General features: G+C 36.7%; 1 protein-coding gene across 2 annotated transcripts in view; it reads left to right on the top strand.

The window, feature by feature from the left end:
• KIFAP3 (kinesin associated protein 3) overlaps positions 1–5,276 on the top strand; it is a 154,684-nt gene extending 149,408 nt beyond the window's left edge. Inside the window, exons 20-21 of one of the 2 annotated variants that reach the window (XM_082613514.1) lie at positions 785–853; positions 4,818–4,902. In XM_082613514.1, the coding sequence (XP_082469640.1) occupies positions 785–830 (46 nt within the window). In that variant the 3' untranslated portion in view covers positions 831–853; positions 4,818–4,902. Of the gene's footprint in view, positions 1–784; positions 854–4,817 lie in introns of both variants that reach the window. The other variant, XM_082613513.1, reaches the window with a different exon arrangement.
• Positions 5,277–14,537: the final 9,261 nt, after the last annotated feature.

Raw genomic sequence — 14,537 nt, forward strand, 5'->3', positions numbered from 1 at the left:
GAAATTCAACATGGTAGTTATAAGTTATAAATTTCATGTGTGTCTGTATGTATATACACACACAACTATACACACACGTATACAGTCAATGTAAGCCATTTTGTGATAAATGGCTTAAAAATTTTGTTCAGGATCAACACAGTTTTGGCCTACATTAGCAGAGAGTCAGAAATGGGATCTCGTTTTTATCTTCTGTACTGGTTTCAGACCATATCATAAGTACCACATTGTTTTCAGCTTCTTTATTTTAAGATTAATACTGAAAAAATTGAAATACTTTAGAAAACAAATGATTTTAGAGACCATGTCATGAGGATTGATTAAATGAGAGTTGTGAAATAGTCATATTAAGGAATAATTAGACTTCTTTTGTGGTTTGAGAAGGTAATTCTAGGACTCACAGAACCAGATTTCAGATGGGTGTTAATGAAGAATTTTCTAATAGTTTGATAAGTCTGTAGAAAGAATGAACTGCCTTGACAATGTACAGTTATGGAGGTGTTATGACAAGAGCTGTATAGACCCTGTCAAGGATGTTGTGAATGAAAGGGTACACTATAGAGTATTTCTAAAAATGTTTCCAAGTCAAAGATTCTGTGAGCCTACGAAAAGAGAACTTGGCTTGAATGTATCCTTTTTTTTTTTTTTCCTGTGGTATCCACTAATATATTCATTATGTGCTTTGCATTCATTTTGCTGACCTGGAAATTTCAAAGAAGAAAAAGACTTGTATTGCTTTTATCTAACTTTAATAAAATAATGATAATACTTTTCACTTATGCAGCACTTTTCACCCAAGGATTTCAAAGGGCTTTACAAATATGCACTAATTAAGCCTCACAAACAGCCAGAGGTAGGTGATTTTCTTTCCTTTCTACAGGAATGTCAATTCTGGCACAGAAGTTTAATCAGAGCCTCGGAGTGCCTAGGATTCCTTACTGGCTGCCATTCCCTTTGTAATGTGCTGCATGTGAAGCATCACTTGTCATGTCTGGATTTCTTTTTTTCACCCTTCTCTGAATCATCTCAAGTTTAGAATTCTAATGAATGATGTTGAAAATTTGTTGGAAGCCTTGTAAACATTACAGAAAATTTAGTCTTCTGCTTGCTGAATACTAATTAGATTTCTAAATGTTTGTTTAAAAATAAAACCTACGTGTGGTTTTATATTTGTTGTTGAATTTTAAATATATATATTTTTACTTATAAAGAATTTGTCATTTTTTCTAGGTACCCCAAAATCATTGTTCTTAGGACATAAAACTTAATGGCAGATGGATCTGGGGGCCTTACCTTTCCTAGTTGTCTTTTCACAACAAACAGTAACCATTTTCTTTAGACTAGAATTATATATTTTCAAGAAGCAGTATTGCATTTTGGTATTTTTCTAATTTTTAAAGATCTAAAATATGATATCTAGACATTGAGGATAAAGGTTACATGACACTACATAATTAGTCTTGTAAAGAAAAAGTGGTCTAGTAGTGGCATATTCTACTCGAAAGGGACACACAGCTTTTTTATATAGTTTAGGAGTACCAGGAAGAGAATATGTACGTATGGAGACACACATGCAGTGTTGGATTAAATTCCAATATAAATAGCCAAATATACAAACTCTTCTCTGAAGCAGGATGGTCACACAGGGCAAGAGCAGGTACAGCATGTCACAACTTAGTTTCTGTTGGTTCTGAGGGTCCCTGTTGAGGGCATGCAAGTGGCTTGAATACTGTGTACTCTAAGTAAAGTCTTAGTGGATCAGGAAAGGACAATTTTTGCTGTGATACTTCCTTTTATATTCACGTTTCTATCCCCTTCCAGAAGAATTTATATAATCCATCTGCTTCTGTTGGGAAAACTTACATTAGGCTCTCCTGGTTTGAACCAGATTCAGCATTAACAAGGCTACATCCTTATCCCAAGGGAGAAAGTAGAGTAAGAGTTCACATGTCCCAGAAGAATATCTATCTCCAGGTTTTAACATCCTGAAAAGTCCAATTTCCTCACTATATTAGAACCAAATGAGAGACTAAAGAATCAAACTGTTCTGTATCAGAGTGAATTTTATTTAAAAGATATTAATTGTAGGGATATGGTTGATCTTTCATGATACAAAAGGATATAGAACTTAGAGTACCACCCACACTGGTCATAATGTTTCACATATTCTTTAAACAGCAATTTGATCTATGACACATGATGGATAATTCCAGAAAAACTCATTTTAAGAGTTGGTCTCAAATTCTCCTATTTGAAAAATTTCCCCACATGATATTTATGGAAGTTCACGAAAATTTGGTTTTTACATTGTAATACAGAAGTCTCTGGGTTAACTATTGAGTGCATAAATAGAAGTTTATTGCAGTAAACCTGCAGGCTCAGAAAACTCAAACTCAACAGTGTTCAAGATTTGGTCTTACTTTTCACTGACTTGGGGATTCATATTCTTACCCAAAACTGTGACTAACATATTTAAAAAAAAAAAAACAATATCCATTTGTCAATTTACAATGAAAGGATAACCAGCAGGCAGATCAGATATGTCTTAAGTTTATTCTTTACCCTGTTGGCAAGCCACATGAGAAAACAGTAATCAGAAATTTGTTTATTGGTCATAGAAATTAAAAAGTTTTGCAGTTTGAATGTGTAATAACTTTAGACTCAGAACCTTTGTTAATGCCTCTTCCTCAGTGAGGACAAGCCTGCCAAAAAGGTCATATATTCCTGATGGTGTTATAGGTCACCCCAAGGGATTGCTTGGGTTGGTTTCACTACAGCATTGCCTCTGAGGAGCTCCTCGTTCTGTGCCAACATGGCTGACAGACTCCCTTCTCAGTACCATCATCTTCTTTTAGATAGAATTACAGTCATATTGTTCCTCTGTGAGATGTTCTGTTTTGAAGGTACTTTCGCATATTTCTTCACTGATCAACCATATGCCTCTTGTTTCCAAGTTCTTAAAAGAGATCTCACCACAGCCCCTAGATTAATAAACAAAGACAAAATTAACTTGAGTTTTACCTAAGTCAGCTGCTATTTAGCCTCAGAAGAGATGCTAAAAAATGTAAAGAGTGGCTGAAGACAGGTAATAAGTAGAAAGCTGAAAAAGGAAGGAGCTGAAATCCACAAGCTATACAGTCATCCTTTATATAACTGAGAGTTGTTTAGATACATGAGTATGTGTTAGCCTTAGTGCTTCAACAGAAAATTTTTCAATGGCCAACTTTTCCTCTAATTTTAAACTGATACAGGTGTGTCTTAGTCGTGGGCTCCATTAATTCCTAAAACATCTTTAAAGCTACCTCTAGAGTAATATCTCCCTTCATCAGAAAATTTAATCTTTCTTTCCATGGGACCAAAGTAGGAAAGGCATACTTATATTTTGCCATTTCAAAATAAAATTCAGACTTAAAAACTTCAAACAACTTTCAGAAATTACAGACACAGTTTTTGATATAGAAGGAACCCAAAAGTTTGATTTGTCCAGGATCTTTCACTACAAATGCTAACCTAAACCTTATATTTCATAAATTCCATTCCCCTAAGAGGTAGATTCACATGAATTATATGCCCTTTACTTTTAGTATTTAATCCTATTCCAACACACACACACACACACACATACACATGCACACAAATTATTTAAAACCTTAACATTTTAATCGTTACTTCTAAAGCATTTTAACTTAACCTCACTTTGAGTTGTGAGAAGAAATTAGTCCCTGTATGAATGTATTTTTTAATCATATTGAGATTTTGCTGATAAAGGGAAAAGTGTCTTTCCATCTAGCATTATCTGGAATAATCTTAAATCATTTAAATATATTTATTTTTTCAAAGCTTACATTTCTGGATTATAAATAATTTCTTTTGATTGGAAATAAGCTCACTAGCATTCACTGCATGCGCTATGCATGAGCATGTTATAGCTGCCATATTTGCTTGGCAAAATAATATCTTGTCATTTCACTAATTGTTTAATAATTCTCTGACTCTTTAAAAGTACTTTTTCTTCTAAATGTATTAATAGATGAAAGAAGAATTTTTAAAGTATATCAGTTTATCCGTGTTTCAATCTACCTTTTTAACTCTGAAAGTTATCTTTGGGCTTCTATTATTTCCATGGAATAAATTTATAATTTATAAATTTATAATTATAAATTTATAATCCAAAATTTATAATTTGCTTGCTGTAACTCAAAACATGTACTATTTAGTAATTTTTTTGCATTGAGGAGTCAGAAGAAGAATTTGCACATCAAATCTGGCTAACTTTCAAATTTTGTAAAATTCTTTGTCTTCTTTTAGTCATAGGCTTATGGTATGATTTGGCTCTGAGTGAGAGATTACTGCTAAAACTCAACTGCATGTCCTTACTAATAGTGGATTAGTCCTATGAAATAGAGATCTTATTATAAATAAGAAAACTCACTTTACTACAGTTTTAATTTTATCATTCCCTAGCAATGTATTACTGATAGTTGCTAACATGTAAAATATTTTCACATTCTGACATAAACACCATATATGAATGTAATTCATTAAAACGTTTCTGATCTCTCTTTCTCTTTGTCTTGAATGGTACCTGATGACAGAGGTTTTCAACATTTTTAACAGAAGTTATTAGAATTAAATATGTATTAAACACATTTTTATGACTACAGGAATTTAAAGAAGAAAAAAGTAATGATAGCCAGCCACATAAGTCACTTATGCTGCTAGGAAGAGAATTTTGGATGTATAAAGTTCCAGGCCTCTTCTTTGACCTGCATTGGAATGAAAAATATAATTGATTATTCCTTTTTTCTCTTTTTTAGCCTTGGAATGGATGGCTTTGGCCAATCGGTTGGCATTCTTGGACGCCCTGCCACAGCTTATGGATTCCGCCCTGATGAACCTTACTACTATGGCTATGGATCTCGATAAAGTCATCCCTCTCCATTTGTGCTCTCAGCTTAGAAGAGATCTGTGTGGGTCGGGTTAACTTTGAATCTTGGCCTAATAATGCATGTTGATACTCTTGCGGGTCTGTGTTTCTTTTTACTTTTCCATACTGTTAGCTGCAGGTTAACTTTGACCCCTTCTGTCCTGTGTTAAGTACAGTTGATGCTTGACACTGTTCACTCATCAAACCACATCCTGATGCTGAATAACATTTACCATGAGACTCAAAAGTGAATGCTGAAAAGTAACTAGACTGGAAAACAAACACTACATTATGTACATTAATTGATTAATTTAATTTCTATTAAAAAGAAGCATAAAGTACAAATGAATTAGCAAAAGTCATGTGTTTCTGTTTAATGTGTTTCATTAGGAGTTACATGCTTATGTAGAGTGCATATAAATTTTGTTTTTTCCTGTCCTTTTTTTCCCCTTGTAAACTCTTGAGTATTTCACGTGATATGTGCTACCTTTAAAATTTATAAAAAGAGTATCACCTTTTTTATTTCATGCCCTGTGCCTGAAAGGTTGCTTCCCAAAGTTATTAACTATGATTTTTTGATTAACAGTGGAACATATGCCGTAATTATGTTATATGTGAGTAGAGTTTCTTCAGCAATTAATTCAAATTAATTTTGTCTTTCTGATTTTAATATAGAAAACCTAGGACATCTATTAGTATACATGAAACTAGATTGGCATTGGGTTTTTAAATTTTATTATTCATGAAGTCTAAAATATGGAAAAGCTAATTAATTATGTCTCACTGAAGAAGACTAAGGAACAAAATATTTTGCTCACTTAGATACCTGTTTCCCATTTGTTCACTTGTTTTTACAAGATTTAGGTAGTAAGAAATGGAAAGACATAATAATGAGTTGTGAAAATAACTCATGCATGTTATAGTATGGAAATATTTACTTGAAAAACAGAGCAAATTAAATAATTACAATCTATAGATATTTCCTTGAGCACCTGCTGTGGAGGAAATTATATGAGGCTTTGAAGTAAATACATAGATCAAAGACAAGAATTTAAAATCTCATTGGTCTACTATACTAGTTGTTGGGCTTCATTTATATTTTAAGCATAGAATAGTAGAGCTGGAAAAGGCCTTTGAAATAACTCAGTCCATCTACTTATATGGGAAACCAATCACATAGAGATATAAAATATAGTCAACAGATATTAACTACCTGCTATGTATAAGGAAGTATATCATGCTCCTTAGGGAATAAGTGAATCTAAGATATGATCTGTGTCTTTGAACTCAAAACCCAATTGATCTTTCTGAAAACATGTATTTATTTGTCTTGGTTTCTATTTTAACTATAGAATATTAAAGCTGGAAAGGGCCTTAGAAACAACCCTATCAAACTCTTTCAGTTGGAAAAACCATGCCAGGAGAAATTAAATGACTTCCCCAAGCTTATGTATTTAGTCTGTGACATAACCTGTCTTCATGCTTCCAATCCAGTAACCTCAATTAGTAAGTATCGTGCCTTATTACTTGTCATATGTACGAAGTATAAATACAAATAAGTGACATTAGAAGGATAAAGCAAACATTCTATAACTTAACTTCCCTCATACCATTATAAACTGATTTAAGAAGAACATCCACAACAATTCATAACATTTCCAGCGCTGGTCTCCAGGGTTTACATGCACATACTCATTCTCCCTGTATGTTTTTTTCATTATTTTAGGACTTCACAGAATTAGAAATTGTGATCTTTCCACTCAAGCATGGACTGATTTACCTTTGCATTATTTATGAAGGAAAATTTTACTAAAGGAATAAGGAAGAATACCTAAAATTCTTACATACTTCAGAGAACAAAAGGTTTTGGCCTTGGGCACTTTTAGAAATACAATTTATATGTAAGTAAGATATCCTGGCCTTACCAGATTTTGTCTACAAATTAAAGTCATGTTTACTTTAAGAACTAAATTGCCATGGCCTCAAGCCATAGTTTATAGCTGGAAATTATTTCTTCTCAAGAGTTTTCTGCCCTTTCTGAGAGTTCCCTAAGGCGCTTTCTCACATTGGGCCAAGAATAGGTTCCTCCTGTTCTGTTTCCTCCCCTTGTCCCTGCACTGCTTTGTCTAGGTTGTCCATCTTCATGAGATCACAGCTGCCCTCTTCATGGGAGAGCCACCACTACATTCACTCAGGACTTGGGGAAGAGGACACTGCTCTACCCTTTCCTAGCCCCTTCCATATGTGTGACACACCTATTGCTTAATTCTGCACAGCACAATAGAACTGAAGCCATATATCCTGTCATGACTTTACACAGACCTCAGAAATGGTAGATGAGGTACAGCACACAAAATAACTTGCTACTATTACTAGTTGTAGCTATGATCAGAGCTTACAGTCACTAGGCTCTCACTTGGTGTTATGTTGCAGGGCTTACTCCATGCCACCAGAAATATGCCAAGAATCTTTAGGACTCAAAGACTAAGCCAAAGTGTCAGAAGGTCTCAGAAAAAAGAGAATGCTTTTTCTTCAACCCAATTGAAGGCCTATTTCTCAGAGTCTTTGTTTCTTGTTACAAGATTTTTTATTAGCTGCCTGGTCTTCAGGATTTTAAAGACCTTGCATATTTTAAGTCATGAAACAGAGAAAAAGAAATATAAATTGATTTTCCTACTTTTTGCCAAGTGGTACCTGGAGGGTTTTTTCCAAATCCAGCCAATTTGTCCTGGTTATTGGCAAATCTTCCCAAATTCTATCATTGAGGATACATCAACGTTTTCAGTGAGGTGAGTTTGTCCTTTTGTGTCTTTGTTGCTAGTCTAATGAGAATATGGAAAATATGGTGTCTCCTCAGATATCTAAAATCCCACCTACACATTCTAGCCAGGTACCTGACAGTCTGCTAGACTGAAGGGATAACATTAAGCTTCAATATATGTTCTCTGTGGAGTATAGCAGAACATCCCGACTATTTGAATAAAGACTTGCATGGAATAGGCATTAAAGAATAGAATTAATAACACTGAGAAAAATCAGTGATAAAGAAAAATTTGATAAGCTCTCTGAGAAGGCAGAAGAAAATAACATAGATTAAATAAAAAATAATATAGAAGATAAAAATCAGAGCACCAATATTTGGCTGGTTGGTTTTCCAAGAAAAGAGTTTTTTTTTTTAAGGTACAGGAATAACAGCCAAAGATAATAGAAGAAAATATTACTGAGCTAAAAAGGATTTTTATCCCTGCAATATGTGAACCATTTTTTAAAATGGATACTGACATCTATTTTGACATAGAGAAGTTCTTGATAAAAATGAATTAAAATTTCCATAAGAATCCTGAGAAGAAAGACAAAATGCCTTCAGAGAAATTGACCGTCCTTAGACTTTTGACATTAAGTGGCAGAAGATAGTGGAATCTGATCCATAAGGTGGATTTAGTGAGATTTAGAACTGAAAAATACCATACTTGATCAATTTCTTTCTTCTTTTTCCTGTTTTTGTTTGGGGGTTTTTGTTTATTTTATTTTTTTGTTTTGTGAAGGAGATGGATATTCTTAAGTGAGAAAAATCTCATAGGAAAACAAAATGGCCTATATGGTCTGAGCCTTTTGTAAAGAGAAATCTCTCCTGAAAATTCAAACATGTTTGAATATCTTTGAACGTGGAGTTCAGACTTACATCTGTATAGTATTGGAAACCCTGGAGCACCTGGCAGAAGCAAACACAAATCTCCAGAGAAATATACCTTCAACCCAGGTTTCACAGGATTCTCACAGATTGAAGATCAACTGAACATGAGCTCACATGGAAAGATTACAAAGCACATGAGGAAAGAAGCCACAATGAGAAAGAAAGAGACAACAAACAAAATGAGGCACCTTCCCCCAGCAGATATTGGAATTTTCATACAGAGAATATGTTTAAATGTGTCTAAAATATTTAAAGAAATAAAGAGGGAATGTTAAACATGGTCAAGAAATAAAAGACAAATGGGAAACTAGAAATATATTGATATTTCAAGTTCAATGGGTGAGTTAAATTAGACACAGTTGAGTAAGATAGTAAAGTTAGATTTTTGAAAAAGTAGCCAGAATGTATAAGAGTTATAAAGATATAGGAATATAAGCAATTATGGGACATCAAATATAGGTGGAAAGTTCTAGAAGAAGAGAATAAAAGGATGAGGCAATACTTGAAGAAATAATTTTCTAAAATAACAAAAGATGAATATATCTTCAAAATGAGTGTCTTAGTCTGTTTAAACCACTAAAACAATACTACAGACTGTATGGATTATAATCAACAAGCATTTCTTTCTCACAGGAAGTCCAAAATCATGGTGCTGGCAAATTTGGTGTGGTGGCTAGTAAGGACCCACTTTCTGTTTCATAGATGACACTTTCTGTGTCTTCACATGATGAAAGAGGATAAGGGATCTCTTTGGAGCCTCTTTTATAAGAGCACTAATCCCATTCATGAGGGCTCCACCCTCATGACCTGAGCACCTTCCAACAACTCCATTTCCTAATATCAACCCACCTTGAGGGTTAGGTTTCAACATAGGAGTTGTGCAGGGACACAAACATTCAGATCACAGCAATGAGGAAGAACACCAAATCTGAAGACAGGAAACACACACACATATGGATGTACCAGCATGAAACTGAAGCATATCAAAGAAAAAGAAGAAAAAAACAGCCAGAGAGAAAATTTACAGAGATACTATAATTGGGCTGACAATGATGGAAGCAAATAGCCAGTAGAAGAATATCTTCAATGAGTTGATAGAAAATAACTGGTGACCTATAATTGTATATTCAGTTAAACTCATTCCATTATAAAAGGAGATTGAGTAAACATAAGCAAGCTTCTGGTTTTGCCAGCAATCCTTGGCATTCCTTGGCTGGTAAATGCAGCACTCCAGTACCATCACTGTGTTCCTTCTGTGTCTTCACATCATCTTCCCTCTGCATGTCTGTCTCTGTGTCCAAATTTCCCCTTCCTATAAGAATACCAGTCATATTGGATTAGGGTCCACCCAAAGATCTTATTTGAACTTGATTACCTCTCTAAAGACCCTATTTCCAAATAAGGCCACTTTGAGGTACTGGGAGTTAGGACTTCAACATATATTTTGGAGGGGAGGCAATTCAACCCATAACAATATGCATATGCCAAAGAGTGTAGGAATAAGTTTCCTTTGTCCCACTGATGTTTTATAATCTCTGCTGGCCAAATTGCTCGAAACCACTGATAAACAGAAAATCTTAAAAGCAGGCAGAGGTTAAAAAAAATAGACACATTGAGTGGAACAAAGATGAAGATGGCAGCAAATTTCTCATCAGAAACAATGTAAACAGGAAGACAGTGGAGCACTATCTTTAACAGTAATGAGAGGAAAAATTGTCAACCTAGAATTCTATACCCAGTGAAAATGCTTTCCAAGAATGAAGGTGAAAAAAGACATGTTCAGGCATACAAAAGCTGAAAGAAGTTATCACCAGCAGAGCCACACTACAAACGTTAAAGGAAGTCTTTCAGGCAGAAGAAAAAATGATACCAGATGAAATATGGATCTCCACAAAAAAACTAAGAGCACTGAAAAAGGTATCTAAGGGGCAAATATTTCCTATCTTCCTGGTGTTGGACTTAGAAGCTCCTACCATAAATCACTTATGGCATGGGGGGTGGGGGAGGAGGGTAGGTGAAGGAAGCGGAAGGAGGAAGAAAGGAACAGAGGAGGAAACAGGAGGAGGAGGTAAAAGAGAAGAATGTCTGCTTACTATTAGTATTAGGCTAGTGAAAGGCTATGTGACTGACTTTGGCTCTCCAGAAGAAATCTTAATTTTCCTATCATATTTTCTCAGGAAAATTAATTTCTTCTCACAAAGAGCAAATAATCACATCAGACTACAGAGTTCTGCCCCAGCTCATGTTTGATATGATTCTCTTTCTCACCCATTAGTAGGAGTAAAATGATGCTTGCTCAAACTCCATCGAATAATTTCGCTAGTTCAGTGGATCTCAAACATTAGCTTACATGAGAATCAAGTGGAGGGCTTCCCAGACCACATTTCTGGGCCATATCCCAGTATTTCTGATTCAGTAGATCTGGGATGGGGCCCCAAATTTTGCATTTCTAATAAGTCCCCTAGGTGATGCTGCTGCTTCTGATCCAAGGACCACACTTTTGAGAACCATTGCATTAGTTCATAGTGTGGGTACTATTTTTTATACCAGTATGCATTCAATAGAATCACCTGAGGAGTTTTTTAAAAATGCAGGTACCCAAACTCCAGCTCAAACCAATTAAATAATCATCTCTGGGACAGGAGCCCAAGAATCATGGTTTAAAAGTTCCTCTGGGTGATTTTAATGTACAGCTAGCATTGATAATCACTGATTTACAGGAAACCAGTAAATATGCAGGGGCTCCCACATGGAGCATGTTTTAAATGGCTGTGTGCACGTCCATTCACCTAGTTATAGGTTGTGGATGAGTAGGGATGTGAACATGAAATTCCTGCGCTGGTAGATAACTATATCTGTACCACTTATTGCAGCACATGTGGCAGATGCTGATGTTTTGATGTTCCTACAGTTTTTATATGTAATTCAGGCACCGAGACACAGGGATTCTGCTTCCACATAAAGCAGCCACAGCAAAAAGCACCAGCCTGGAAACCTACGAACACACAATGCAGTACACACAAAACCAATTGTCCTAATGGTCATCACAAATGGGGGTTGAGTTGCACAACTGGTCGTAAATATTGTCATTGTCCCTGAATACAAGTGTAGGGCAGTAAGTCAATACTGTCTCTTGCTACCTTCATCAGAAGTCCTTAAAATCCATCTACCACGTTCCCTCGGAAATAGTACCCTAGGAGCACAATCCTAGGACCTATTTGTAGTTTCTGTCAAGCTGGGACACCAAATTAGAATATATTTGATTGGCTTTCACTAGTTTAGATCCCAATTTTCACATGTCAGTTACTTATAAGGGTGGTGCCCAACTCTCAGGATGTTGTCTGAACCCACCTTCCTAATACTTCCATGAAAAGAATCAGTGATGGATAGAACTCCTGTTGCCTCAGTTTTCCTTTTTACAGGCTTAGGGTTCAGGTTGCAGCATCTATTTCATTGCTATATTTAGAAACCTCTTCCTCATCAACTGAGTATCTACATATAACACCAGTGCTTGGGATAGTTTGTCTCCCCGCACCGGTTTTCCTTTAATTACCTAGCCATTTTGTTTTCATCTATTTGTACGGTTAGTCCATTATTTATAGCCCACCAGCCACATGGCTTCCTGTGCTGTCTGTATTGAGACTGCCTGGAGCTAAGCATATTGTGCCAATTAGCTTAGTCCTTCTACAAGGGAATCATCGGAGGGAAGCAAGAAGCCTAGTGTTTAACCTAATTCCAGGTCATGGTGGCATTGCTATCCTTGACCCACAAGTAGTCTTTGTGTTTCCTCTGTTCATCCTGCCAGTGTTGTTTCTTTTAGCAGAGGCTCCCCTCTGATCTCAATTGACATAGCCATCCCTCAGAATAGGAGAGGACCAGTGTTTGTCTTGCCACCTGCTTGTGAACATAATAGTTTGGCCCTTTCCTTAAAGCACCACTGTCATTTTAGTCAGATCAGGATCTAGGCCATCATTCTGGACTGTTCAGAGTTTTAATTGATCCAAAGAATAATTAAAAGCTTTGCTGCTATGGCTGTAGGCACCAGACCCATGAGGCCTTTCAACTCACATAGGTCCAACTAGATAGAAAGTGGTTGTTTTTCTAAGGATATGAATTTGTCTATATCCCCTGAAATTCCTTACATCAAAATCCCACTGGTGGCTGCTGCTTTTTTCCTGACCCTACAGGGATCATCCAAAGATCTAAGATCCAAAGCCCACAGTGAGTAATACCACTAAAGAAAATTCTGGGACAGATAGAGTCAGCTATTTTTAATTGGTCTTCTATCGTTCAGAGTTGGATCAGAAAAACAGAACCACTCTGAGTGATATAGCATATGGAATTTATTACAGGAATTAGACTTTATATAATTGTGGGAACCAACAGAGAAGTCTATGAAAAACTGCTTCTTCTTAGTTGTGCGGGGTTTGAAGTTGCTATAGGTCAGCTGAACTAGCAGTTGGGAATGGAATAGAGAACACTCCCGGGGAGCAAATCTAGGCCTTAACTAAGGAACATTCCCTGACCCCAAAGTAAAAGGAATTAGCAAATGTGCCTGGCAGGATTTCAGATTTGCCATGAACCAACAATTCCCATTGCTCCCCTTTTTGACTAGGAGTGTCCTTTGTGGTTATCCTGTCCCTGTCTCACCACTGCATATTGGGTGGGAGTACAGGGGTGATGTGGCAGATAACTTATTTTAGTTCACAAGTCTCTGAATCAAGAGAAGCCGTAATAGAGGAGAACCTGAAAATCACACCCAAGGAGCCTCATCCTCACCTGAATATGATTTTGATGAGAAGCTCCTGTACTTCAAGCCAGAGCCTAATGCCATAATGGTAGGTGACTTTTGGGGGGAAAATTAAGTATACTCTGTATGTGGACAGAGTATAAATAATGTGGCCATACGGCTATGTGTATTGATTGAAACAGATGGCCATGGTATTTTTCTGCTCCTCTCAACATGAGACGGACTCTGTTTCTTCACTTCTTGAATTTGGGCTCACCTTGTATCTTGCTCTGACCAATACAACGTGGCAGAAATGATATGTGAGTTCTGGGGCCTGCACCTCAAGAAGGCCTGCAGCTCCTGCCTTTGCCCTTGTAGAATGCTCCCTGAGACTGACATGCTGTGAAAATACTTGGAACCCAAACATCCCAGCTGTCTCAGCTGAGCTGCCCACCCCAACCCTGCTGACATATCACCAAAACTCAGTTATGTGAGTGAGCCCAAGTAAGTCCAGAAGAAGGACCTCCCAATCAACCGAAAAACTGAAAAATGATAAATTGATGTTGTTTTAAGCCTGTGAGTTTTGGGCTGATGTGGCCGATTGTGTTTTCCAATGATGGCCCCTCTGATATATCCCATCCCACACGCTCGTCTAACAAAGTGATATTGACACTCCCCCCATCTAGTAATGGAGTCTATGTCCCCTCCCCTTGAGCCTGGGTTTCAACCAACTGCGTTAAGCCGAAGTGATGCTACATGACTTCCTAGGCTGTCATAAAAGTATTCACTTCTGCCTTGTTCTCTTGGAACCAGCTGTCATGCTGTGAGAGGGTCCAGCCACATGGAGAGGCCAGGTATAGGGGTTGCAGAAGATGGTCCCATCTGAGGTCCCTGCAGACAGGTAGGATCAACAGCTAGAGGTGAATAAGTCTTCAGAGGATTCCAGCCTCCCCCCGACCCCCTGCCCTCAAACCCCCACAGAGGACACCACATGAGCCAAGATGAGCTGCCCTGCCAAGCCCTACCCAAACCCTTACAGATTTGTGAGCAAAAAGAAAAATAATGTTGCTGTTTGAAGCTCTTAAATTTGTGATGGCTTGTTATGCAACAATTGATAACTGATATAAATTATATCAGAGAGTGATATATATGAAGGCCTATACAAATGCTTCAAATCACAAGTACTA

The sequence above is a fragment of the Mesoplodon mirus genome (assembly GCF_964341445.2).
Source record: "Mesoplodon mirus genome assembly, chromosome: 3".
Lineage (NCBI taxonomy): Eukaryota > Metazoa > Chordata > Mammalia > Artiodactyla > Ziphiidae > Mesoplodon > Mesoplodon mirus.